The sequence below is a fragment of the Quercus suber genome, unplaced genomic scaffold, assembly GCF_002906115.3.
Source record: "Quercus suber isolate HL8 unplaced genomic scaffold, Cork oak 2.0 scaffold_381, whole genome shotgun sequence".
NCBI lineage: Eukaryota > Viridiplantae > Streptophyta > Magnoliopsida > Fagales > Fagaceae > Quercus > Quercus suber.
The window spans coordinates 59,574-87,506 of NW_027069833.1; the positions used below are offsets into that span (position 1 = coordinate 59,574).

The 27,933-nt window shown below is 34.0% G+C and overlaps 2 protein-coding genes and 1 long non-coding RNA gene across 3 annotated transcripts; 1 reads left to right on the forward strand and 2 right to left on the reverse strand.

The window, feature by feature from the left end:
* Window positions 1-6,227: 6,227 nt before the first annotated feature.
* Window positions 6,228-11,524, reverse strand: LOC112006731 (disease resistance protein RUN1). Its single transcript, XM_065760776.1, has 4 exons — window positions 10,759-11,524; window positions 9,294-10,392; window positions 8,889-9,197; window positions 6,228-8,804 (listed from the first exon to the last, which is right to left on the reverse strand). Exons 1-3 carry the CDS (start codon window positions 11,280-11,282, stop codon window positions 8,901-8,903), a joined length of 1,920 nt encoding a protein of 639 aa, XP_065616848.1. The 5' UTR covers window positions 11,283-11,524; the 3' UTR covers window positions 6,228-8,804; window positions 8,889-8,900.
* Window positions 11,525-17,662: 6,138 nt separating this feature from the next.
* Window positions 17,663-18,566, reverse strand: LOC136062097 (uncharacterized). Its single transcript, XR_010623931.1, has 2 exons — window positions 18,167-18,566; window positions 17,663-18,075 (listed from the first exon to the last, which is right to left on the reverse strand). It is a non-coding gene; the product is annotated as an uncharacterized LOC136062097 (long non-coding RNA).
* A 5,903-nt stretch (window positions 18,567-24,469) lies between these two features.
* LOC136062089 (disease resistance protein Roq1-like) lies at window positions 24,470-27,370 on the forward strand. The gene is made up of 6 exons (XM_065760756.1): window positions 24,470-24,666; window positions 25,608-25,774; window positions 25,844-26,655; window positions 26,823-26,970; window positions 27,068-27,098; window positions 27,208-27,370. The coding sequence occupies exons 1-6, from the start codon at window positions 24,470-24,472 to the stop codon at window positions 27,368-27,370; spliced, it is 1,518 nt and encodes a 505-aa protein (XP_065616828.1).
* Window positions 27,371-27,933: the final 563 nt, after the last annotated feature.

Genomic DNA, 27,933 nt, shown 5'->3' on the forward strand with positions numbered 1-27,933 from the left:
AAAAAAAAAAAAGCGCAGACGGGGCTGAGGTTCCATCCTTATCCACCACATCTGTTGGCTGGCGGGCCTGTTCATCATGCACCTCGACGTTGATTTCTTCATCTTGGGCGTTGTTGAGGAGAGCCTCTTCACCAAATAACTCCTCAGTGTTCTCAGAGTGAACGGGCTGGACTTGTGACTGTCTTGGGTATTGATCTGGACGGTCAACAAATTAAGCTTGGGATATATGGACTTTACTTGACGGAGGGCATCATCAAAGCTGTCATCATAGGAAATTCCCAGCTCAGCTAGAAGGTTGTCAGAGTCATGGTACTCTCATACCGCGACGTCCTTCGCCAGAAGGATCTCTTTCTCCTTCTCCTCTAGGACCTTCTTTAGCTCCTCTGTCCTTTGATGAAATTCATCCCTTGCTTTCTCTACCATTGCCAGGTTTTGCAACTGTATAACTTTCCAAGTCTTTAGCTCGTTTAGCTCCTCCTCCGTCGCCTTGAGTTTGTCACGTAGACGGTCCAAAGAGGTCTCACGGTTAAGGCACCGTCCCATCAGCCCCTTCATCATTATCATGGCCTGACATATTACAAGTAGCAATTAGTCTCAGACTAAGGAAGGATGACAAATTAATAAGTGGATGGAATGTTACCTGTGCAATGTTGAACAGCCCCGTCTCACCCATCGCCTCCGTCGAGTGATTTCCCAAATCTTCATAATCCTCAACAGTGATGATGGACGATAGCTTCTCCAGAGCATACTTAGAATCTTCTTGCAAAAGGGGAGTTGGTGGATTTTCTTGTTGGGACGACAGACCTTTCATAAAGCACTTACCCGCCCCAGTCTTGGCCTGGGTAACCGTCTTTGTTCCCCCAGCCATTAACCCTACGACGGGTTCAAGGGGGATTTTGGGTTTCTTAGGTTGACGGTCCACCTTGGGCAGGTACTTTATTTTTTGGGCTTGCGTGCTTGAGCCCGTCCCCTTTGGGTCCATATCAACGGACTCCTTTTTCTTTGCGGCATTTGCTTTGATCAAAGCTCTTCTCTTAGCATCGTCCATTTCTATAGAAGCAGACAGATGAAGTTAGTAAACTAGAAATTAAAAACCATCAGAAAATAATAAGGTGACGGACTTACGTTGACGGATTCTAGCGTCGTACTTTTTTGTAGCAAGTGAAGGCTCAGGCCCGTCACAATACCAAAAGATGGTATTTGGTGTGACCAGTTTCGCCCAAGTCCTCTCCTCCTTGGTGGTTTTCTTAAAAATTCTTTCCAAAAAACTAAACTCTTCAAGGTCCACCTGTGGGCGTCGTCTAGCTACAAAAAAGAAGGTGGAAGGCTAAAAAGTGTTAACAAATGGAACAACTAAAAAGGCTTTGTTCAACACTAGGACGGACGCATACTGGACGGGTCCAATATGCCCCAAGTTGTGTTGACGGGCATATGGTCTGTGTCACCTGGATGACACATCCATTCGTCACCCTTTAAGAAAAAATAGCGACTCTTCCAGTCCCTATTGGAGTCTGGTGTATCATAGATGACTTTCAACAATGGACTCCTAGCTACAAAGCTATACATCCCTCTTGATTTATTTATCTCATCAGGACGGTAGCAGTGGAGGAATTCTCGCACTGTCAACCTCCTGGCACCATCTGACATGGCACCATAAAGGAATTCCATGGCTATAAATACCCTCCAAGCGTTAGGGGATATCTGGTTGACGAACAGGCCCAGGTACTTGAGAAGCTGACAGTGAAGGGAGCTTAACGGAAACCTGAGACCTGCTTTTAGCATTTGCTCGTACACCCTAAGGCCCGTCACCCCTTCATAGTAGCATTTCTCTGACTTGTAAGGGAGACGGACGGGGACAATGTCAGGAATCTGGTAATTTGCCCTAAGAGTATTAAAATGTTTTTCTTTGATAGAAGATACAAAGGCGTTCACCATCCACTCTAGAAGCATGACGAACTCCCTTAGCCCCCCAACTCCCATGACAGCCTGAATTGGTTCTCCCCCACTCTCCTCAGAACTTTCCTCTGACTCGGCCGTCTCCATATCCTTATTTGTTGAGGACTGGGAAGAGGCAGACGGACTCCTATCTTCTCCCGGACTGAGTTGGTCTTTATGACCTGGCGGGTGAACATCCTCGTAGTCCGCCCCATCACGGACAACGGATTGATTACTTGACGCACTAGACATAGCCTACATGGGATGACAAACCTAAGACTATGACAGGTCTATAAAAATGTGACGGGGTTTAAATCTATAAAAATAAATAATATATTCGACGGAGAAGAAACATATATTGTTGTACTTACCAAGTTAACACGTGACGAAGGAAGTAGATGACGGATGCAGTAATTTGATGGATTGGTTTCTGACAAAGGTGACGGTCTCACTCTAACAATGTGTTCTCAGCATAAAATGTAAAAATGAAAGGAGAAGGGTGATATATATATATATATATATATAAGGGGAATGCACGGATGACGAAGCGTCATTTCGATCCCATAAAAGAACCAATAAAGCTGTGACACGTGTCGTGTGACTTGATGGCTTAGGACAGGCTGTCAAAATTATGCGTTATTCGGTCCTTAATTGGTCGTCACCCCATGAGTCCGTCAGGACGAACCCATAGGGTGAAGGGGGCAATTGAAGAGGAAAAATTATATGCTTTATTGTTTACACGACGGACCCTCTTGAATCATCTATTCCGAATGGATCCTAGGTGGACGGACTACACATCGACGGGTCAGGAACATACAACGTCCGAATCAATTATCTTCAAGGGGCCATTGGTTAAAGGAACTCTTGCGGCCCACGTTTGGGCATCTCAAAATCCTAGTATAGATGGAATTCTAAGGCGAAGAGGATTCTAGAAGATATGCAGATCTTCTCCATAAGGAAAAAGCCTTGTTCGCCACGTTTGGGATGGTTAAAAGAGATTCCTATAAGGAAAAGACTTCTGCTTCAAGAAAGAGAGGTCAATTTTCGACCACTATAAAAGCCCCAATACCCTCATAAATCAAGGTACGCATAATTGACCCTCTCTAGCACTCTGGAGTTGTAAAAGATTCTAACTTGACCTTTGGAGGGTACTTGGCCGGCACCACACCGGTGCTCTCTATAGGTTTTCTCTTTCTTGCTGTGCAGGTGACTTTTAGAGCGTGTGAGCGATGTGTAATTCATTGGTGATTTTTCAGACTTCATCATGCAACAAAGTTTCTTTGGCTGCTTCATTTACTGAGGTATGTTCAATAAACCGCCAAGGAACCAAAACATTAAGAATATTAAGAACGGTGGTTTTACCAGCATTGAGTTTAGTATAAGTGTGGTTTCACTGAATGATGTGGGTAACAGCTATCAGGGGAAAATTGAATTTTTCTTTATTTTTTTTCCATAAAAGCCATTAAATGAAAGCTTTTCTTTTGTTTATGGGTGGGGAGGTAAAATATGCCCCAAATTTATATCCAAAAAATTAATAGAACTAAAGGAAAAAGTAAAAATCCATGAATTCATGTATCCCTATCTCTTGAATTACAAAATGAAAAGGGGATTGTTTTAGTCTTTAGAAAAAAAAATAATAATAATAATAAAGAGATTTACTTATATAATTTTGGAATCCTATGCTTTAAATGCTCTTAAACTTAATAAGTCATATATAGCAAAAAATAAAAAATTAAATAATAAAAGAAAAAATAATACATTAGTACATTAAAAGAGTGTTTTTTTTTTTTTAATTTCTTTTTAAATATGAAGGGCACATTAATTAAAATTTATCCATAATTTAAAATTCTTATTTACATTTATTTAAATATGAAGGTTGCATAAGTACAATAATGATTGATTTACAACTTAAATTGAAAAATAAATAAAAGATGCCTCTATCACCCCAAATGAATGTAGAATGAACTAATGTTAAGGCAAAATGACTAGAAGTTCTTTTTTTCAAAGAAAAGGTGACCAAAGGTAGGAGCTTATGGGAAATTCCTATGCTTTCTGAGTGTAACTGGAGATGGAGGAAAAATTAAGGACATGTTTTATCATTTATGGCAGGACCACTAGCATCTGAATTCGTCATTACTGCAAGCTTACAGACAGGGTGTAGCATGATGCACTTGTTGGACTTATTCTAGATCAAAGAATCTATTTTGAATCACTAGAGATGTGTAAAGGTTCAAATATATCAACACATATATTTACTCTGTTGAACTACAATATTAGCAAAGACAATTGTACAGCTAATTAGTAGTCAATAAAAAATTCTCTTCTAGTCCTAGATTGTTACCAAATTTTTTTTTTTTACAAATGCATAAGAATTCTTTTACAGCTTAGTTGACCATAAATTTTATAATAAAAAAATCAACAACCAAGGATAGCCAAGTTCGGAGGGGATAATGCAGAAATACTATGTGGGTGTTCTACAATGTTTCTGACAATGAAGATTTTTTTTTTTTTTTTTTTTTTTTTTTGTCTGAAGTTTCTATATATGTAGACAGATTTTTTTTTTTTTTTTTTTTTTTTTGTGTCTGAAGTTTCTATATATGTAGACAGATTAATGATTGATCATTAGGAAGGAGTGTTTCAAATGGGCTATATAATATGAGTAATTCTATGGTACCCCCAAAAAAAAGGGGGTACGGTACCCACTAGTAGGTAACCTGCTACATCAGGTTACTTTTTTCTCACATTTGACGGTTCTATCCTCACATTGTGCAGTTCCAACATCACATGTGATAGTTCTTTTCTCACATTTGGTGGTTCCTTATTTTTTTCTCACATTTGACTGTTTCATCCTCACATTGTGCAGTTCCAACATCACATATGATAGTTCTTTTCTCACATTTGGTAGTTCCTTATTTTTTTTCTCACATTTGACGGATAAATCCTCACATTGTGTAATTCCAACATCACTTGTGACAATTCTTTTCTAACATTTGGTGGTTCTCTTACTTTTTTTTTTCTTCACATTTGACGGTTCCATTCTCACACTGTGCGGTTCCAACATCACATGTGACAGTTCTTTTCTTAGATTTGGCGGTTCCCTTACTTTTTTCTCACATTCGATGGCTTCATCCTCACATTGTGCAGTTCCAACATCACATATGACAGTTCTTTTGTCACATTGGGTGGTTTTTTTACTTTTTTCTCACATTTGACGGTTCCATCCTCATATTGTGTAGTTCCAACATCACATGTGATAATTCTTTTCTCACATTTAGTGGTTCCTTTATTTTCTCACGTCTAACAGTTTCATTCTCACATTGTGCAGTTTCAACATCACATATGACAGTTCTTTTGTCACATTGAATGGTTCTCTTACTTTTTTCTCACATTTGACTATTTTATTCTCACATTGTGCAGTTCCAACATCAAATGTGATAGTTCTTTTCTCACATTTGACAGTTCCCTTACTTTTTTCTCACATTCGACAATTCCATCCTCACATTGTGTAGTTCCAATATCACATGTAACAATTCTTTTCTCACATTTGACAGTTTCATCCTCACATTGTGCGATTCCAACATCACATATGACAGTTCTTTTGTCATATTGGGTGGTTCCCTTACCTTTTATTCACACTTGACGGTTTCATCCTCACATTATGCAATTCCAACATCACATATGACAGTTCTTTTGTCACATTTGGTGGTTTCTTTACTTTTTTCTCACACTTAACGGTTCCATCCTCACATTGTGTAGTTTCAACATCACATGTGTCAGTTCTTTATCACATTTGGTGGTTTCCTTTTTTTTTTTTTTTTTTCTCACATTTGACAGTTCCATCCTCACATTGTACAGTTCCAACAACATTACATATAACAATTCTTTTCTCACATTAGGTGGTTCCCTTATTTTTTTTCTCACATTTGACGGTTCTATTTTCACATTATGCAGTTCTAATATCACATTTGATAGTTATTTTGTCACATATAATAGTTCCTTTATTTTTTTTCTCAAATTTGATGGTTCTATTGTTATATTAAGCAGAACCAACATCTCATCTGTTCTATTTTTGTTACATGTGACAGTTCTTCTGTTACATGTGACAGTTTTTTTTGTCACATGTGACAGTTTTTTTGTCACATGTGACAGTTTTTTTCTCATATTTGGTGGTTCCCTTACTTTTTTCTCACATTTGACGGTTCTATCCTCACATTATGTAGTTCCAATATCATATCAAGAACCTAATTCGATTGTTTAAGGCCTAATTCAAGGACAAACTCAGTAAAAAATACAAATACCAAAAAGGAAAATTTTCACAGCTTTCCAATCAACCAAACAATGGGTGGTGTGGTGTGAAGTCAAAATAAAAATAAAATAAAATAAGAGAAAAGAAGGGTCCTTTAAGTTTTAAAATAGTTGTCCTACTTCTAAATGATAAAATAGTTGCATTAGTTCTATTGTACACGACAAGAAAGCTTTGCAAATAATTTTATCTACTTTGCTGCAATTTAACTTCACTTGGAAATAGAGGCCCAAATTTTCTTCATTCCATTTGATTTTACAACACTGGAGTACCATTGCATTCTCCTATGGAAAGTTGTAGTAAATACTATAAAAAGAGAGCAATAACAGAGAGTTCCAAATATACCATCCAACACAATTGAACAAAAATGACTACCATACAATTAGTTCCACATGCTTTTTCGTCAGCCAGCAATGAGACAGTTTCTCTTTTTCAACAAAGTCCAAATAATTACTTCTTTGTATACAAAATAAGGTAGCTGGCAGAAATGAGAAAACAAATTACCAAACTAAAACAAACCTTGTCATAGAATAAAAAGAATAGAAATTCAAAGAATTTTTAAAAAGAAAAAAAATGAAATATACAGCTAACAACAAGCTCCGTAAGAGGAGAAAAGATATAGACTTACAAAAAGTCAAAGACAAGAAAGTTGATCAGCCAATTTCATCAAAGCTACCAATTTCACTGGGATTTCTCTTCCTCACAATCAGAGTCACCTTGTTCTTGTGTGCTTGAATTCCCAAGCCAATTTCCCAAACGTGGAATTAATCTTTCAATCAGATTAGGGAGTCTTATACTCTTATCCTCTTTGGGTGTGCTTCGTCTACATCATTAGAGGTAGCTTCTCCACTAGGTCTAGCTGCTTCCCCATCAGAGTCATCATTACTTTGCTTAGTTTTGGTATATTTTTTTGAATCCTCAAAACCGTCCTCATCATAAGGAGTGATGATGCAGCTGCTAGGCCCAGCCTCAGTTTGGTTTACTAGGTCTTCAATGCCTTGCTCGAATACCAAGTGGGCCCCGCATTTCGTAACCTCCAATCCTGGACCTATGGGTAAAAATTTAACTACAATCTGGCTGAATCCATTAAACATTTCTTCCCAGTCCTCTTCAAAGTATGTAGAGGGAAAATATTCCAGCCACAGCTGATGTGATTCAATCTTACCAAATTCCTCGGATAAAATACAGCGCAGGCCTCTCCCTCTACATTTGTTACCAAACAAACACGCAATATAATGCATACCTATCGTATATCCATAATCTTCAATATGAAGTTGGTGAAGTGAAAGATGCTGGCGGACTACAAAAACAGCGCACACAACAATTCCCATCAATTTGTTACCGAATGAATATGAGGGCACTTGCAGATTCATCGAAGCCCCCACGTTTTGGTGGCTAAACCATTTCGGAATTTCACTTCCAGGAATCTCGACGTGAAAAAATCTATCTTTTTGACCCTGAAACATACAATTCATGATGCTTAGAACTTCACATGAGAGAGAGAGACAGACAGATAGACAGATAGACAGATCTGGTGATTAACGATGTAACGTCTTAGCATTGTTGAAAACAGGTCACCGTAGCCTTGATTCTTAATCAATTTGTCGCAATTGAAAAGACAAAAACTCGGCCGAAAATCGTATTCTGGTCTTAATGATAATGTTTCCAGTGAGGTACACGTTGTTGCATCAATATACTCAACATTTAACGGAAGCTTGGGCAACAATCGAAGATGAGCACAACCACCCATAAAAAGATCTGTCAGATTAGATAGTTGAATGATACTTTCAGGAAGGGAAACAAAATTATTTCCCCTTAGATTTAAATGTTCTAAAGATGACAAGCACCCAAGAACATTAGGAATTGTCTGAACATTGCAATAACTTAGATCAAGTTTGGTCAAAGAGCATAAGCCTATTAAAGAATGCTCTAGCATGCCCATGGGAGCTGGACTTCTTCTAGATAGCATTAAAGGAAACCTTGTGAGCTTATTAAATGATTTAGATGATAGCCCCACGCATCTGGAGAGAGATAGTACTTTGAGATTTTTTAAGTGAACAACGGATGAAGGTAGGCCCGTTATAGCAGTCCCACTCAAGTCTAACACTTCCAAACCTTTGATTTTCCCCAAATTTTCTGGCAATTCATCAAGTTTTGAGCAGCCAGATAAATTGAGAGTTTTTAGAGACATCAAACTACAAATTGCAATAGGGAGACTTGAAAGGTTTTTGCAATCTTTTATAGTAGTTTGACTCAAACCAAGTTTTGACAAGCGTAACATATTTTCCACAATATCTGGAAACTTCTTCAGTTTTGAACAACCACTAAGATTGAAAAATTCAAGAGCTTCCAAATTGATCTTGTGGGGAAGGCTTTCGAGACGTTTACAACCATTCAAATCCAATCGAGTAAGCCTTTTGTGATCTCCAAGAGATGCATGTATCTTATAGAGTCTTGCACAACGTTGGAGGATCAATTGCTTAAGATTTGGGGCTCCACTAAGGTCCGGGATCTCAATCAAGTTTTGAGAATCACTTAGGTCAATAAGTTTTAACTCATTTAAAATCTGTTATAAACCAAGAAATAATTAGAAAACTCATGCCTTAATGAAAATGAAGGAAAAACACAATTGCATAAGTGAAAATCTTACCATAATTCCTTTCTATAGTTGTTTGATGTCACTGTAATGCATTCTTAGTTCAACAAGTTTGTTTGGTTGGAAACTGGTTGGCATGGATTTTAAAGGATATCCATACCAATCTATTATGCGTAACTCATTAGAAAGATAACTTAGACCTTGTGGAAGTTGGATAGGACCTCCAATGAGGTCTTGTGGAGGATGCACATAACCAATTTTAAGAAATCTCAAAATTTTCATCTTTGTGAAGGCTTCAACGCTCAAGCATTCCTTTGCTTCAATAGGCATGTTTAGCATTATGCATTTAACTACCTCTGTTCCCTAGTAACCAAAAACAATGAAATTAGAAAAATTATTAGAAGAATTTGAAAGAACATATATACTTTTCTAAATTCAAGTTTAAATTTGTCAACTTACAACATTACTTGTCAATACATGTAGGACATCCTTATAACTCCATAACCTACTACATTTACCAGGCTCTTCAGGGGATTCATGACGAACAATGTTTCGACCCATTTCTTTAAGCAAATCATGCATCCAAAGAGCTCCATTTGAAGTAATGGTTATAAGACATTTGTCCTGAAGAACATCAATATCGTAGGTATAGTGACCTAAACTTTCTAGAGTATCTCTTATGCAATAGTTGGCCATGTCTTTATAGAGAAATGCAATATCTAAAAACAAATCTCTTTGTGTATCGTCTAGCCCAACAACACTCATTTCAAGTGCATCCATAATGACTCTATTAGGTTTTGCTTCTAATTTATCTCGAGCACTTCTCCATGCATCAAGTGTTTTACCAAACAATGAAGAACCTAAAACTCCAAGAGCTAAAGGAAGGCCGTTAGCATAACTCACAAAATTTATAGACAAATCCACATAATTTTCTTCAGGATGAGGTTTCTTAAAAGCCTTCAAACTAAAAAGCTCCATTGCTTCATCGTCATTCAACCCCTTAGCTATATATATATCAACCACCCCATCCCAATAAGTGTTCAACAAATGACTATCTCTACTTGTTACAATGATTATACTCCCTGGACCAAACCAATCCTTCCCAGCTAATGCTTTTAGTTGTTCATCATCATTCACATCATCAAGAACAATAAGAACCTTCTTATTGCAGAGTCTATTCCTTAGAATTTTCTTTCCCTCTTCAACATTTGAAATATTTTTTTCTGTTCCCATGAGGATCTTAGAAAGAATATTGTTCTGTAAAGAAACTAGACGTCGACTTTTAGACTCTTCTCTAACATTAGCAATAAAATTGCTAGCTTCAAAGTTACGAAAAATTCTATTATAAATTTTTCGGGCAAGAGTTGTTTTACCGATTCCACCCATTCCACAAATCCCAACTAAGTGGACACAATTCAACCTTTCACCCAAGCATAAATCCAACAATTCCTTCACACGGGAGTCCATTCCAACAAGGTGCTCGGAAACAAGTGGGACTTCATGATCCAACTCACTATTTATTCTTTGAATGATTTTTTTGATAACTTCTGATTTAGAACTGCAAAGAATATAGCAGAACAACAATTTCGATGAGGCAGAGCTTGATAAATTAATTTAGAGACAAAATATTCAGCAAACATACAATCTGAGCTTCGTTCAGTAAAAAAAAAAAAAAAAAAAGGGACCTCTACAGGTGTACAGTATGTACGTGGGACAAGCAATATATGCATGCGATGTTGTTCAACCAAAGTCCAATTCGAGCTTATAATTTCCTAGATTTGTCATATACAGGGGGCAAAGTAAAAGAAAGATGTCATGTGGCAAAGTAAAGAAAGTAACGATAAGAAAATTCAGGTATTAAAATAAATAAAAAATATATAAAAACCATCATTCGAAAAGAAAAGAAAAGAAAAGAAATTCTTACTTATCCCCTAGATGCCATCCAGAGAGATTTGCAACTTCTGTCAAGGCTGCTCTCCAAGTCTTCACATCATCAATCTTATCTTTGAATCGATTTTCATGTTTTGCAAAAGCTTCTGCGAAAGACCCTCTCTGATTCCTGACATCACTAGGATCCACATAGTGGAACACAGGAAGGACTATCAGCTTCTTCTTGTCCATGCACTCGACGATCTTTGCTAGTTCGATCAAACACCAACTCGATGAAGCGTATTGTTTGGATAGAACAACAACAGCGATTTTCGATTCATCTATTGCTCTCAGGAGCCCTGAGTTAATATTTGTTCCTTGCTTGAGCCTCTCATCGTCCCTAAATGTGAATATGCCTTCTTGCTTCAACCTATCGTATAGATGGTCTGTGAAATTGTTGCGGGTGTCGGTGCCTCTAAAACTGAGAAACACATCGTATTCGTATTTGCACCCAGGAGTAGAAGAAGGAGGAATAGATGAGGAGGAGGAGAAGGCGTTTTCTATGGCCAGAAAAGTCATTGGAAATATGCTAGAGATATGTATTAAAAATTTATAAAACTAGTTCTTTGAAGAATTTAACACACAAAAGAAAATTTAAATTGAAGAAGAAGAAAGCAAATTTGAGCTGGATTTTAATTTGAAGAAGTGGAAAAGAAAAAAGGAGATGGATATATGGGCTTGAAAAAGTGAGTTCACAGATTTTTTATGAAATTGCAGAGAAGACTGAAGATCTCATAAAATTTCTTTTGAAATAATGCTGGATTCATGAATCAGTTACAATAAAAAAAGTGTCTTTATAATTAAGAAGGAACTGGGACGGGCTCTTGAGTTGAGTCTTTGGAAGTGACAGAATGATTTTATTTTTTTTGGATGAAAGTGACAGAATGATTGAGACTTGAGAGGAACAGGCATTAAATTAAGGGTTTCAAGGAAATTTTTATCGTAGGTGAAAACCTATCAAAAATTTTAACAGCTTTTTTAATTATTGATGAAAATTTTTCTAAAGAGATTAAATTCTATAAGGATGGGGTGTAAAATATAGGTTTTACACTATCCAATAAGTGATTGCTACATCAGCATTTTATTTAAAATTCAATACATCATATCCTACCTAATAATGTCTCAATAAAATTCCAATTTAGTTGGATTTGTATATGGTTATATGAATTGATTGTGTGTGATTGTATTTATTCTTAAATATGTGATAAGATGATATGGCATATTGAGATTTGAGGGGTAAAACATGGGTTTTACACCACGTCCTTATAGAATTTAATATGTTGTATCATGTATGTTGTGATGACATATATTAATCAGACCTTTATGGTACAGCATTAGTACAAATTTATTGTATTTTAACTTAGGAAATTTTCGCCGGACCTGCTGGCCTAGTGGTACCCAGTCTCCATATGACTTATCAACTCAGGGGTTCAATCCCTTGTATAAACACTTACCTAGCAAAAAAAAAAAAACGAAAGAAATTTTTATTTTATTTTATTTTATATACTCAATTTTCAAAACGCCAAATTGTCTTTTTTTTTTTTTCACAATATTTCATTAAAATATCAATTTTTGTTAATTTTTCAAATTTTTTAATCTCCCTTCGTACACAACAATCATCATCCAATCTTTTCCTAAAGAATGAATAACTAAATGGAACAAAAATAGTGTCTGCATAAATTTACACAGTTATCATAGAAAACTTGTAAATTTACACAATTATATATGGACTGATGTGGGTCATTTTTAGGCAAAATTATGTAAATTTTATTCATTTTTTTTTTTATTATACACTGATTGATGTCAATGCTCTAACCATCCTAACAATGAAATAAGAAATAGATGTGGCAAAAAGTTGGGTCGGGTTCAGTCCAAGTAAAAAAAAAAAATGTCATTATAAGGGAGTTAGAAATGAGTCGGGTCAATTGGGTTGCAGAGGGGGTCAAGACAACTGATATTTTTTCAAATGAATTTTTTTTTTAAAGAAAAATAATGTATTTTTTATGTGGAAAGTAATGCAGCAAATTACTTTATGTAAAATGTATTATTTTAAATTCACCGCTCATATAAAAAATGTGTTCAGCTAAACAAATTAACATTTGTTCAATAATTTTAAAAGTTTTCAAATTCCAACATTACTAATTAAAACAAAATAGTACAAAAGATAATTAAAAATAAAACACAAAAGTTTCATTTTTATACAATACCAACATCGATCCCAAAACATAAAATAAAATTACAAAAGCCTAATTGGATAACTAATTTGACAAAGAATAAAAACATATAAGAAATTTATATTCTGGAAACTAATTTTATAATCTAATATAAATTGTGGTTAGCACTCTATTTCAATTTGATAATATACATTAAAGTTTGATTATTTACTTATTTAAACAGTCTTTTTTATAAATATCATTTCATTGTTAAACAACATACACTTCAAAAAATATCATAATTTATTTTGAAAAATCGCTTATTTTGCATATGAATTGTTAAAAAATAAGACTAAGCTTCCGTAATTTATGTTAATTTCATTGATATACTTTGGTTTCATTCTTTTCACACTAATGAATGTTTCTAAAAAATGTTTATAATTTTAAATATATATTTTTAACTCTATTATAATCATATTATCTTAGCATTTAATTTGTTATTTGATATTTTAAAAAATTTATTTATTACAGAATGCCTCAACCATTTATTCCTCAATTTATTTGCATGCAGTTATATAAAGGTTTCAATTTTTTCCTTAAAACCATTGTATCTAAATGATGTTAAATATATATTTTTTGAATATATGCCATTATCCAAAATATGTTAAAAATTGATATTTTTTATATAAAAAATTAATAATAATAATAATTAATGTCTGTTATATATTGCCAATTAAGTTTGACTTGTGTGTTGTAAATGTAAAGATCACAAGTCACACCAAGTAATAATTAAGTCAATAATGTCTTTATTTTATTTTATTTGTTTACGTCAAATTATGTATTTAATAATTTTAAATGGTTCGGGTTTCTATTGTCTCGTTTAACTCACATATATAGTCTAGTTGCTATTGTTTAAAGTTGAAACTGCAGATTTATGAAATTGCTGGTGTTTTGCGAATGGGCAGTTGGGCACTATGAGACGGAGGGTCTGGCCTGCACAAGTCAACAATCATTTTTTAATAGATTTGGTGTGCAAGTAGCTCTTGTCCTCTTAAAAGAACAAAATTTCTCTCCAAACTAATTTGGAGAGAAATTTCACAAATTCATCATATATATTTATATTGAGTGTGAATTTTGAAAATCTAACCGTTAGATTGTATGTTCTTATTACATCGTTAATACTTACAAAATTTCAAGAAAATCAAGATCAATTGTTATGTCATCAAACAAATGTTATAATTTCAAGTTTTTATAATTTAAAGTTGTAGGTAAAAAATAAGTTAATTGATCAAATAATAAATAATATCTGATTTAAACGAAATTTGATATATACGTTAAAAACATAAGAAATATGAAATTCAACGGTTAGATTTTCAAAATTCACAAAATATATATATATATATATATATGAGAAATTTGAAGAGTTTCTCACCAAACTAGTTTGGAGAGAAATTTTATTCCTCTTAAAAACTAAGTATTGTTTGTTAATGGGAACTAGCATACGAAATTCTTCGTATGTGGGCATAGATTATACGTAAGCAAGTGGCCCTACTCCTCCAGCTGCTATTTTTTAAAAGATTGGTCCAATTATATTCGTCAATTTTGGTGCTGACCAGATTCTACTGTTAGAAAGCTGCTTTATGATTTATCGCGACACTATTTGTAAAAACCAAAATTATCTTGGAAGAAAAGTATGCCATTGCTTGGAAATTTCTAAAGGTTGGACAGAGCTTATTTTATTTTTCTGAATTTCTTGTGAACAAGATTTGATGTAGCACGTGTAGTCATTTCTTTCTTGGAAATATTTATGTTTACTTTAGCAGTCAAGTTAAAAACAAGACCTTAATTAAAAATTTAAAAGTAAATTTCCTTTCGGAGTCAAAGCAGCGTACGTGTAAATATTATAGTTGAAGTGGATGTCCACTCCAGTTCTCTTGTGTCACCTAGGAAACATCGTAGCAATGAAGGTAAGAAGAAGACTAGGAAGTCCTGCATACAAATTTATAGGCTAATAAAAACTGGTGGAAAATGGAAAGTGGAAAGCTATACCTTTTTAAAATTCCGCGTGGAGTAGTGTTGGCTCATTGCGGAAGTTAGGTAAGAAACTAACGCAACCTAGTCTTCCAGGTATCTACCTACTCCAACAACTACTTAGATTAAACATAATATATATATTGGTTGTTAAATGTTAATGGGAACTAGCATCATATGGAAGTCTTCGCATGTGCATTGGTTAAGAAAAAGAAGACTGTTTGTGTTTGTGTGGTCATGGAAGGCTATTGGAAATATAGGAACAAGTTATTAGGAAATTGCAGATGTTTGCGAATGGGCACTATCACTATGAGACAGAGGGTCCGGCCTTCACAAATTAAGAATTCATTTTTTAATAGAGTTGGTGTGCAAGTAGCGGTCCTTCTATCACATGGTCTGACAACTACGTAAATTGTCTGATTGTAACAAGTTGAAAATTTTAATTTATTTGCAATTTCAGTTTATTTTTACTACTATTTATGAATTCTATTGCACTTTTTGGTACTATTTATGAGTCTCATTGTATTATTCTGCTAACTTTTACCTTTATCTATAATACTTTCGACAAAAAAATTTTAGTTTAAACTAAATAAGCTGTTTCCAAACGGACACTAAGTGAACGTTTGGATACAGCTGAAATGAATTTTCAGCTGCGTCCAACGTCTGTCAGTGGGTCTCGTGTGCTGTTCACAAGATTCATAAACCTTTTTTTTCAACAAAACTTTCATTAAAAATAAGTCCCGCATCACTATTTACACATTTAAAAATTATTTTGTTATAATATTTTCAGTTTTCAGAATAAGCAGTATCCAAACATACCCTAAATATTGGTTGTTAATGGGAACTAGCATATGGAATTCTACGCATGTGCATAGATTATACGTAAGTAAGTGGCCCTACCCCTCCAGCTACTATTTCTTAAAAGATTGATTCTACTGTTAGAATTTATCTGCTTGAAGAAAGGAAGACTGAAATATATACAACTACTATACTATAACATCAATAAAGTCTTAGTCCTAAAATATAACATTACGTAGCATTTTATTTCTTAAAAGTTTAGTAATTTTTTAATTCTTAATTTGGACTAATAACATTACGTAGCATTTTATTTGAAGTTTCTTCTCATGTTCAATGTTGATATATCTGTACAGTACTAATTAAACTCAAAATGATGTAATTATAACATACTAGTCATTCTGAACACATGAAAAAAAAAACATCTACATTAGTATTATTATTGAGGAATTTGCAAGACAAGTATATGAATATTGAGGCAAATGATCTTTCTTTATTTATTGGAGGGACTCAAGATGCAACATCAACTCACACTCACACTCACAAATTAAGAAATCATTATATAATAGAGTTGGTGTGCAAGTAGCAGCCCTCCTATTACATGGTCTGACAACTACATAAAATTAAATATTGAACTAGCTTATCGAATCCTAAGTATGTGCATAGATTATACGTAAGCAAGTGACCCTACCCCTCCAGCTACTATTTCTTAAAAGATTGATTCTACTGTTAGAAATTATCTTAAGAGGGATTGGAGTAAGAAGACTGAAAAATATATACAACTACTATACCACAACAACAACAAAGAGTGTTACACAAGGCCCCAAAGGGCACTAAACAGCTTGCGAATGAGCAAGCCTTTGTAACACCAGATACAGAACAGAAGCACACCAGTGCAATCTTCAAGCATCACAGCACCCTAACACCAACAGGGTACCGAGACTAATACACAGATACACAGCAGCGAACACAGACAGCCTAACATAGCCTTTTACACAGAAAAGCAGGGTTAATGCCCCATTTACAACACAGAAAAGCAGGCACTGAGTCAGTTGCTCTACTTTTGCTCTCCACTCTGCCTTTGACATCCCTCTAAATATCCTCCTATGTTTATCTTCCTTGAGTGGATGATAGCATTCCTCTTCTCCCATAGATAATACACAGCAGCCCACCAAGCCAATTTTCAAATAGCAGCTTTAAAGCTATCGCCTTTGAGATGAGTGATAGCCCATTCAAACAATTCCAGCCTACTGCATTTAACTTTTGAGATTAAACAAAGCCGTGTTTTAATAGTTGTAAAAGACCCTTTTTTCAATGGAACAAAGGGAGCTATAGGCTACTCTTTGAGTATGAAATATGAAGTGCCGCAATTTTTTTTCTTTTTTTATATTGATTCATGTAGTATTTCTACATCTTTGCCATAAGTGTGTGCCTTTAATTTACAGATAATTTTATAAGAATAAAAATGCAATCGTTGACCTTGTTTGATCTTTGGCTCTTGCCATGTCCAGGTCCTATTTTTCAGGATCTGCCTTGTTGCTTGTTGATTCTGTATCATGTTGGTAGCCAATGTTCATAACAGGACAAAACAGGTTAGCAGCAGATGTCATGGTATTCATAGTAAAATCAGTCTTCTGTTGTAGTCGTGGGCTATGGCTATTGCAGCAGTGGCAGTAGATTCCCGCTCCTGATAGAACAAATAGTTAAATTTTGGCTGCAAACAGCAATTACAATCTGCTTCTTCTGAAATTTAAAACTTTAGCAGTTCTGCATCCAAATAACTTCTTAAAGCCATGGAAATGCTAACAACCACTACCAACATACAGCAGCTACTGCCAATATATATGCATACATAAATTATTGCAAGTGGAACATGCAGGTCTACCATCACCTTTGTTTTTGTGGGGTTAAGGTCTATGATTACCTTGACAGAGACTTGATTCAATTTTCAATACAAGAATTATATTAAACTATACATTCTTTGGAGTTGCTAAGTCTGCAGCAACTGTAGAACACTTATGTTCATATGTTCCAGACACAAGCCAGTCTACTGAATCTGAAAACAGACTAGGCAATACTGAGGTTAAATAAAAGACCAATTTGTGTGCAGACACACACAATGTAGTAAACAATAAAGGATGAAGCTTTGCAATTGTCAATCTTCCAAGCAACACCTCAAACATTATACTTGTAGTTTTAAATCTCTCGATTAAAATAACATGTTCTAAAAATTCCCTTGAAGAAAACCAGAATACAAAAGCTTTAAGAGCCAAGCTGCACTTCCTGCACTTCACATTACAAATCCAATTCAGTGGTGCTTTTGTCACTAGATCCTGAAATGCAAGCGACTTCAAATTTTAATCACATGACTATGAAAACAGAAATCTGTAAAACCAATGATTTGGAACACATTACAGGAGGTACCAAAAAGAGAGTAATCCATGTGAAGAAAAGCATTCTTTTAAGCTAGGAACAGAAATTTCCTTTGGGGTAGCAACTTGAACCTCAGTTGTCCTTCCATTATGGGTATATTGAGCCACAAGCATTTTCTGGTAGCATGATAGCATGAATATCAGATACACTTTCTCTGCCTACCTTGATTAAATTTAATTGTCCAGCAGCTGAACACGTAAGAATCTTTTGAGGAGCCAAATCCAAGAGAATGCCGTGCCCTGTGATCCTACAACCATAACGGAAACCAATTAGTCACCAAGTTGCAGAAACCCGCCACCAAGTTGCAGTTAACCGGAAAACACAACGAATCTCTACAATCTAATTAACAGTAAAAGTGAGGTCAATGATTGCTCAATAATGTAAGACTTTGCTCCATGCATTTTATTGCCAACTTCGCAGGAATGATCCGTGTGGATTCTCTTTGCCTCCTAGATGCACAAGTTGGCCTTATTCCACTTCACAGTGTCTTCTAAGTTATTGGACCTTACCTTAAGTGTATGGGTCTGGTCCATTCCACTCCACGAGGTCCAATAGGTATTTGGGCCTTAGGCTTGGGTGAGGACTCTTCTACTCTTCACAATATATATATAATATATAGAGCCAAAGTTTAGCGAAAATTCAATTATATTTTAATTAGATTCTTAATTTTGCACTAGGTGTCTATTTAATTTTTAATTTTGTGCCAAGTGAATTATTAAGTGTAAAAATCAAAAAGTCCAAATTCAATTAGATTCTAAATTAGATTTCAATTGGAGTCCAATTATATATATATATATATATATATATATATATTGATGGTGAGCTGAGAATTGAGTGAATTATTAAGTGTAAAAATCAAAAAGTCCAAATTCAATTAGATTCTAAATTGGATTTCAATTGGAGTCCAATATATATATATATATATATATATATATTGATGGTGAGCTGAGAATTGAACCAACTCCAAACTTGTCCATAAGAGTCGTCCAAGTCAAGTAGATAAAAATGAACATCCTTTATAGGACGGTTGTCTATAGGCATAAGGGTCGTCCATGAAGCAAGCACCTGGACGACCCCTGACACTTAGAAAATTCCATAGAGATTTATCTACAAGAGCCAGTAAATTGAACCACATGTCATTATTTCAAGGCATGAGTAAAATCTTGGTTCATCGCTATAACTTCCTACTTAATACTTAACTTCCAACGACAGTTATAGAAAAAGATAAAATATTCTAACTCCTATAGCGGTTGTGGAAGTTAACTTTGAACCCTTTGACCTCCTCAAATATAGGGGAAATTACAAGACAAGTAACTGCTTCAAGAGCACACTATATAAATACTCATTCACATCAAATGAAGGTAAGTTTTGAGACAACTCCCAAAAAGTTGGAACTTTAGAATTTAAGAGAAAAACTAATTTAAGCATTGGAGGGTTCTTGTCCGGTTAGTCTTGGTCTCCTTTGATAGTTTGTTTTTCTTTTTAGGCATTCCAAGCAATTACTAGATCATCGAATTCCGGAGCATTCAGCTTACTGATTTTTTGAGTATCATCATATATATATATAATGAGAAACCATTACATATTTTAGAAATGTATGGTTTAAAAAAAATGTGAGCTAATACCATGCATAAGTTGAACTTCTTCTAAAAGATGTATAATTGGAACCATAATAGGGATTGTTTTTAATTGTACCCGTACAAATGTACGAGACTACACACTAGTATAAATAAACTATAAAAAAAAACCTAATCATATATTTAACTCTATATATAAAATTAGAAGAGAAGAGGGTTTGAATGATTTTATATTTATGGGCCATTTTTTGTGTAACTAAAAATAATTCAAATTTATAAGTTATTTATGTAATCTACAATGATTATGTATGGTTCATTACTAACTAGGTATATATATATGAGGATGATATGTCTACAATATTTTTACAACATTTTTACAACAAATCCTAAATGGCAGGTTATTACTGGTTGTTATTGTTGGGACAAAAAAGTAATCTTAGTATTAGTTTCAAATTTGAACCAATAATAACTAACCACCTGTGATTTGTTGTAAAAATGTTGTAAAATTGTTGTAAGCGTAACACTCTCTCTCTCTCTCTATATATATATATATATATATTAAACTAAAACTATGGCAAAGATCTTTACCTCCGCATTAATGAGGGGACTTCCACTAACCTCTGCCGCATTGAATGCATATGAGACAACCTGAACAGTACAAACACCCCCAAAAGTCATGTTCCAAGATAAGGAAGAGGAGGAAACCAATAAAAAAGATGGAAAATATCCTTGAGAATCCGACTAGAGATAAGACAGCTGGGAAGATAAAGGCAGAAGATGTGCCTATATAAAGGGGAGGGAAAAGAGAGAAGAGAGAGAGAGAGAGAGAGAGAGAGAGCTTCTAATCTGTTATAGTGCAACACCACGGGAAAGAGAGCTTTTCCTATTGTAATGTGCTAGTTTCAGTTGAAATGCAAGCAATGTTCATTAATCAATTGTTTGAGTTTCCCATTGTGGAGTGTTTTCCCTACTTTTTTTAGATAAATAAATTGTGACTGTCATTTAAACACCATTCCGAGTTACCATCTGTATACTTAGTTCTCAAGATAGTTTTTGACGCCCACACACACACACACACACACACATATATATTGGGCTCCTCATTTTCTACACTGAATTAACTTACTTGGTACAAAAAATTAAAAAAAAAAAAAAAAAAACTTATTTTAGATGGGACACGTGGCACAAAATTAAACTCTTATTGAAATCCAAATTTTACACTGAATTAACTCACTTGGCACCAAAATTTTAAAGCTTAATTAGATTAGACGGGACATATGGTACAAAATTATACTCTAATTGAATTTCAATTTTAAATTGAATTAGATTTTCTTCCAACTTGGCTATTAATATATATATATATATATATATATATAGATTCTCAATGTTTCATTGTTTAGTTCTTTATTTATTATTATTTTTATTTCTCAAAAAAAGAGATAACAGTGAAGAAAAAAAATAGTTGTGTACTTATAATGATATGCAAATAAATTCAAATGGTTTGATAAAAGAAACGGATGATTAATTATCATTTTAGAAATAACCATTAATAATTTCAACAAATATAATGAATGTATTATTTTCATATAAAGGGTATAATTATAAGTTTAAGTAAGGTTTTTCTCTTCTCATTTCCCTTATTTTCCTTTCTTTTATTTATTTTTAATGTAAATAAGGAGTTTTGAAAAAAAAAAAATTTAACGACTAATTTGGCTGTAGCTTCCCATTCCACGCGTAACATGTAATTATGGAAGAAATCTTTTTGTGGTGGCCTAAGATTTTGATTAGGACATTTGAACCCGAGACATAGGATTGTATATGAGTCAAGTTGAGTATTAAAAGTTCATAATTGTTCATTTAAATTTATTACAAACACAAGCTAAATTTGAACTCATTACTGAACTATATTTCATGTTCAAGCTTAGTTTTTTATTTATTTTTTTATTGAACATGCTCGAGCTTATTTGCAAACTTCTTTATTAACTTATTCTTTTTCCCATTATAGTAAACACCACAAATAATATTTTGTAACCATTTATCAATCTTTGCAAAGTAATTAATTATTAAATTAAATTAAAACTATATTATTTGAGTTAATTAGATGTAATGATTTTTATTTATGCAATTATAAAAATTAGATTTACAAACATTGCATTGTTAAAAATTATATGTAATGTTTACTATGAATTTGACTATTTTATGTTATAAATGTCTCAAAACTAATAATTTGATATCTTATGAACTTACACAATCTAGTCTCAAGTCTACATAAGTATATTTTTATATATTTACACATATAAACGTATAATATTATATATACTTAAATCGAGTCTCATGTTCACAAGCTTGTTTACAAGTACATTATATGTTTGAGTTTGGCTAGATTAATAGTCGAACCAAAATTTGGGATTGATCTTGTCTTTTTTGCCAAATAAACAAACATATACAAGTTTTTTCCCAAGTCGAGTTCGAGCTATTTATAAACAGTTTTGTTTATTTACAGTCATACCAAGACCCCATTAATTTCATTAGACATTGTGAACCTCTAGAGTAACATTATAAGAGTCATTGGGCCACAAGTAAGGGTGTGTATAGGTTAGGTTGAGAGGATTGTTTAACCCAACCCACCATGGTGGGTTAAAAAAAATTCAACTCAACCCATTATAGGAGTCCAACCCAACCCACCTATTGGGTTGGACAATTTTTTTATTATTATTATTATTATATTGAACATTATAACAACTCCACCATAAATAAGAGCAAATTTATAATCTAATAATCTTGAGCATAACAATAAACCAACACAAACTAAATGAGGGAAACTTAGAATTTGGATTTTTTTTAGGGCTTAGAGAGAGAGAGAGAGAGAAACACGAGATAATAAGGAGATTACAATGAAGAGAATTTAGAGTTTGACTTTTATTTAAAAAGAGGGCAAAAAATTAAATAACAAAATAGTATAATATATTTTTTAAAATTTAAATATATATTAAATATAGCGGGTCAAGTTGGGTCGAGTTAGGCAATTTGTGAATTTTATGACCTGATCCCAACCCAACCTAACCTATTATAAAAAAAAATTTCACAATCCAAACTAACCCATCAACCCCTAAAAAATGATCCAACCCAGTGGATTGGGTTGGATTCAGCCAGTTTTGGCTGCACACCCCTAGCCACGAGGCCTTTTTTTTCGCATCCTTCATTTATATTCAATAAATAAATAAAGATATATATATATATATATATACACACACATTTTCCACATTAACTTCTCTAACCTTATTAATTGATGTTTTTATGATTTATCTATTACATAATTTACACCCTTTTTTATATTGGAAAATTGGACATTCTAGCCTTTTACCCCTAAATTTTTATTTTTTTAAATTTTTTTATTTAGCAATTTGCCCCTATTTCGAAACTATATAGGGATATGCCCCTGTTTCGATACTTGATTACCCTAAAATCGAGTTTCAATGAAATACTCGATTCGTAGAAAATCGAGTTATGCCCGATCAAACTTATAAAAAAATAAAAAAATAAAAAAAAATAAAAAAAAAAAAAATTTGCATGAAACTCGAGTTTTAGGAAATCGAGTTCCATGCAAAATTTTTTTATAAGTGTGATCGCCTTATATTCAGGGAGACCTATAGTGGCGTTTTTAAGCCCTATAGTGGCGTTTTCCTGAAATTTTTTTTCGTAACTCTGATTGCCATGTTTAAGGAGCCTTATAGCAGTGTTTTCCTGAAAATTTTTTTTCGTAAGTCTGATTGCCAGGTTTAGGGAGCTCTATAGTGGTGTTTTTAAGCCTTATAGCGGCGTTTTTCTGCAAATTTTTTTTTCATAAGTCCGATTGCCCCATACCAGGTTTAGGGAGACATATAGTGGCGTTTTTAAGCCCTATAGTGACGTTTTTAAGCCCTATAGTGGCGTTTTGATACTCGATTTCCATAAAATTGAGTTCCATGCTTTTTTTTTTTTTTTTTTTAAGTTTGATTGGGCATACTCGATTTTCTACGAATCGAGTATTTCATTAAAACTCGATTTTAGGGTAATCAAGTATCGAAACAGGGGCATATTCCTATATAGTTTCGAAATAGGGGCAAATTGCTAAATAAAAAAAAAAATTTAAGGGCAAAAGCCCATTTTGTCCTTGGAAAATCTTATTGTGCACTTTACATACAAACTTCACTACACAATTTATTGTGTAATCCTCTCACTTTACTGACCTGCAATTTCCTAAATCCCTGAACTCACATTTCAAGAGCATATAATTTTTGTAGCTTTTCAGTCACTGCTTCAATTTCCATTTCATTCTTCCCTAATTTCATCATTATATTCCTCTCTGCCTCTGTGTTATTCTTCAAAACCAATTTGATTATATTTCCGATGGCTTTTATGGACACAGAAAATGCTTCCTCCTCTTCCTCCTCTTTTCCTTCTTCTTCTTCTTCTATGCCCGGATGGAAATACGACGTCTTTCTTAGTTTCAGAGGCACCGACACCCACAAAAACTTCACAGACCATCTATACACGGCGTTGAGTCAGAAAGGCATATTCACATTCAAGGACGATGAAAAGCTTGAGCGAGGAACGTTCATTGCCCCTGAGCTCTTGTCAGCAATTGAAGATTCAAGATTTGCATGTTGTGATTCTCTCCAGAGACTACGCTTCGTCGAGTTGGTGCTTGATTGAGCTAGCGAAGATCGTTGAGTGCATGGAAAAGAAGGGGCTCATAGTTCTGCCAGTTTTCCACTATGTGGATCCTAGTGATGTGCGCAATCAGAGAGGGGCTTTTGCTGAAGCGTTTGTTAAACACGAAGAGCGTTTCAAAGATAACATAGAGGATGTGTATACGTGGAGAGCTGCTTTGACACAAGTTGCTAGTATTGCTGGATGGGATTTACACGATAAGTAAGATTTTATTTTTCAAATTTAATAATGCTACTTATGGATTTTGTACTTTTAATATTGTTTAATAATAGCCTAAGAGTTAAGTGCAAATCTGATGACATCCTTTATGGATTTGAAAAAATGGGTTCTTCATCTTTGAAACTTTGAGCATGACATCTCTGATTTTCTGTCTATATATGATATAGATATTATCTTCCTTCCATGGCTTGTATTAACCCATTTGAACTTTGCTTCCCATCGATCAGTTTGTCTATATAGAAACAATCCAAAAAGCATTTCTAGATACGTCTTGCGAAACTGTAGTCACAAAAAATTGCAGAACACACACATAATACAACTTTCCTTTGTTTGGTTGGGAGGAAGAATGGGAGGAGCTTATCAAAAACAACAGAAGAAGAAGATACAATTAACATACTACAACGTGTCCTTGTGAAATAATCTAGAAACAGTTACAACAAATAAAGAATCTTATAAAATCAAATTGTCACTTTTAAAAGGTTTATTGAAGGTTGTTAATTTCTAATTTAAATCATACTTTTCAATCATTCTTGACCAAGACCACTATTCATTTTTTTAATTTTATTTGGGGAGGTAGTGACACTATGCGTATCACCATCACCCAAATTATTAATTTTTTTCCCCACAACAAGGCAAATAGTTGGGTCAAAAAGCCCAAATATGTAGTTAGTTGCTTGCAGGTTTTACTAGCTAGAAGTGAGTCCAACGGGCTCTTCTTAAGAAAGGTTCCTTACATTATCAGAAAAAGATAAAGAGCTCAAATACATGTTTTATTTGGTTTATTTGTTATATCTTTTCGTATTATGGAACTTAGAGTTCTCTTTCCCATAATGCATAAATCTAGAAAATATACATTTGTTGAATCTTTTCTCTCTTTCTAGCTTGTGCTAACTCAATAAAATTATTGTCTATCTTCTTTGTAGACATGAGGCAAAAGTTATTGAAGAGATGGTAAGAAAAATACTTGGTAAATTGAATTCTACATACTCAGTTGTTCACAAGGATCTTGTTGGAATAAACTCTCGTATGGAGGAAATGGTGAACTTATTAGCCATAGGGTTGAATGATGTTCGCTATGTAGGAATTTGTGGTATGGGTGGAATGGGCAAAACTACTCTAGCATGACTCATTTATAACAAACTTCATTATTGTTTTGAAGGTAGCAGCTTTCTTGCAAATGTTAGAGAGGAAAGTAAAAAACATGGCCTAGTTCCTTTACAGAAACGACTTCTTGCTGATATCTTCCTCGAAAAGAATATTGATTTTCTAGACGTTCAATGGGGAATCAATATGATAGGGAAAAGATTATGTCATAAAAGGGTTCTTGTCATTCTTGATGATGTGGATCAACTTGATCAATTAGAAGCATTAGTAGGTGAGCAAAATTGGTTTTGTCAAGGAAGCAAAACCATTATAATAACCAGATATCAACATCTATTGATAAGGCATGAAGTGGTTAGAGTTGAAATATACAAGGCTAGGAAACTGAATGACGATGAAGCTCTTCATTTCATTAGTTTGAAAGCCTTTAAGAAGGATTATCCTTCAGAAGGTTACGAGGTCTTATCCCAAAAGGTTATTTGTTATGCTCAAGGCCTTCCTTTAGCTCTTGAAGTTTTAGGTCGATTCCTATTTCGTAGAAGTGTAGATGAATGGGAAAGTGCACTATGTAGGCTAAAAGAAAGTCCTGAAAGACAAATTTCAGATGTGCTTAAAATAACTTTTGATGGCTTGAGGGAAAGAGAGAAAAACATATTTTTAGACATTGCTTGTTTCTTTAAGGGAATGGAAGAAGATCATGTTGTAAATATATTACAAGCTCTCTATGACAAGCCAAAAATTGATATAGTTGTTCTTCTGGAAAAGTCTCTTATAACTATCTCATTTGGAAAATTTGGATGCATGATTTGCTACAAGAATTCAGTAAGGAAATTGTTTGCTGTGAATCCCTTGAAGAGCCTGGCCGACGTAGTAGGTTGTGGCTTATGGAGGATGTCATTCGTGTATTGAAATGTAATACGGTAAGATGATTATGTAGGCTCTCAAGCTTTCTTGTGGTATATATTTATGAAAATTCAAATAAGTTTTTGATAATCTCTATAGCTATACACTCAATTTTTATTTATTTTCTTAACTAGGGAAAAGAAGTAGTAAAAAGCATATTTCTTGACTCACCTCCAAGAAAAGAGGAACGCTTGAATGTTGAAGCCTTCTCAAAGATGAAAAACTTGAGATTACTTAAAATCAGTAATGTGCACTTTCCTCAAGGGCTCAAGTATCTTTCTAGTGAGTTACGTTTTATTCATTGGAATGGATATCCTTTAGAATCCATGCCAACAAGTTTTGAGCCAGAAAAACTTGTTGAACTCATTATGCCTTGCAGCCTTGTCAAAGGATAATGGAAAGGAATCAAGGTAAGTTTTTATTTATTTATTTATTTATTTTTTATAAATTTTAAAAAAAGAAAAATTAATGTTTATAAGGGCTTAATTTTCTCCATTTGATTGGTGTTTTATAACAGAGTTTGGAGAGGTTAAAACTCATTGACCTTCGTGACTCTTGGAACTTGATTGAGACTCCGGACTTCATCGTAGTCCCAAATCTTAAGCAGTTGATTCTTCAACATTGTACAAGATTGTCAAAGATTCATGCATCCCTTGGAGAACTCAACGGCTTATTCTATTAAATTTGAATGGTTGTAAATGTCTTAAAAGCCTTCCACACAAGATTAGCTTGGTGTCACTAAAAGTTTTTATTCTTTCTGGCTGTGCAAGACTAAAAATGTTTCCAGAGATTGTGGGAGATATGTCATGTTTGTTGGAACTTTATTTGGATGGAACTGCTATAGAAGAACTTCCATTATCAGTTGAGCATTTAACCGGCCTTATTAAATTGGATCTAAGTGGAAGTGCTATAAGAGAATGGTCTTGCACTTTTCCCTCTAACAATCTTAAAATACTTTCGATGTGAAGCACTATTATCTAAATCATCGAATAGGTTTTCCAACTTTCCTCTAATTCCAAGAAGAAGTACTTGTCCCATGGGCATGTTACAGCGTTCTTTATCAGGCTTATGGTCTTTGACCTAGCTAGATCTAAGTTATTGCAGTCTTCAAGCAATCCCCAATGTTCTTGGTTGCCTATCCTCTTTTACATAATTATATCTAATGGGAAATAATTTTGTTGGTCTTCCTAAAAGTATCATTCGACTATCTAATCTAGAATTTCTTTTTTTGAGTGGTTGCACATT

Bases quoted from the DNA above. Each gene is read 5' to 3' on its own strand.
- LOC112006731 (XM_065760776.1), bottom strand. From the start codon at position 11,282: ATGACTTTTCTGGCCATAGAAAACGCCTTCTCCTCCTCCTCATCTATT. The intron at 10,393-10,758 runs GTAAGAATTTCT...TATTCTTTGCAG, and splicing joins GGATGGCATCTAGGGGATAA to TTCTAAATCAGAAGTTATCA. The intron at 9,198-9,293 runs GTAAGTTGACAA...TTTGGTTACTAG, and splicing joins ATGTATTGACAAGTAATGTT to GGAACAGAGGTAGTTAAATG.
- LOC136062089 (XM_065760756.1), top strand. From the start codon at position 24,470: ATGGAAAAGAAGGGGCTCATAGTTCTGCCAGTTTTCCACTATGTGGAT. The intron at 24,667-25,607 runs GTAAGATTTTAT...TCTTCTTTGTAG, and splicing joins GGATGGGATTTACACGATAA to ACATGAGGCAAAAGTTATTG. The intron at 26,656-26,822 runs GTAGGTTGTGGC...TTTCTTAACTAG, and splicing joins TGAAGAGCCTGGCCGACGTA to GGAAAAGAAGTAGTAAAAAG.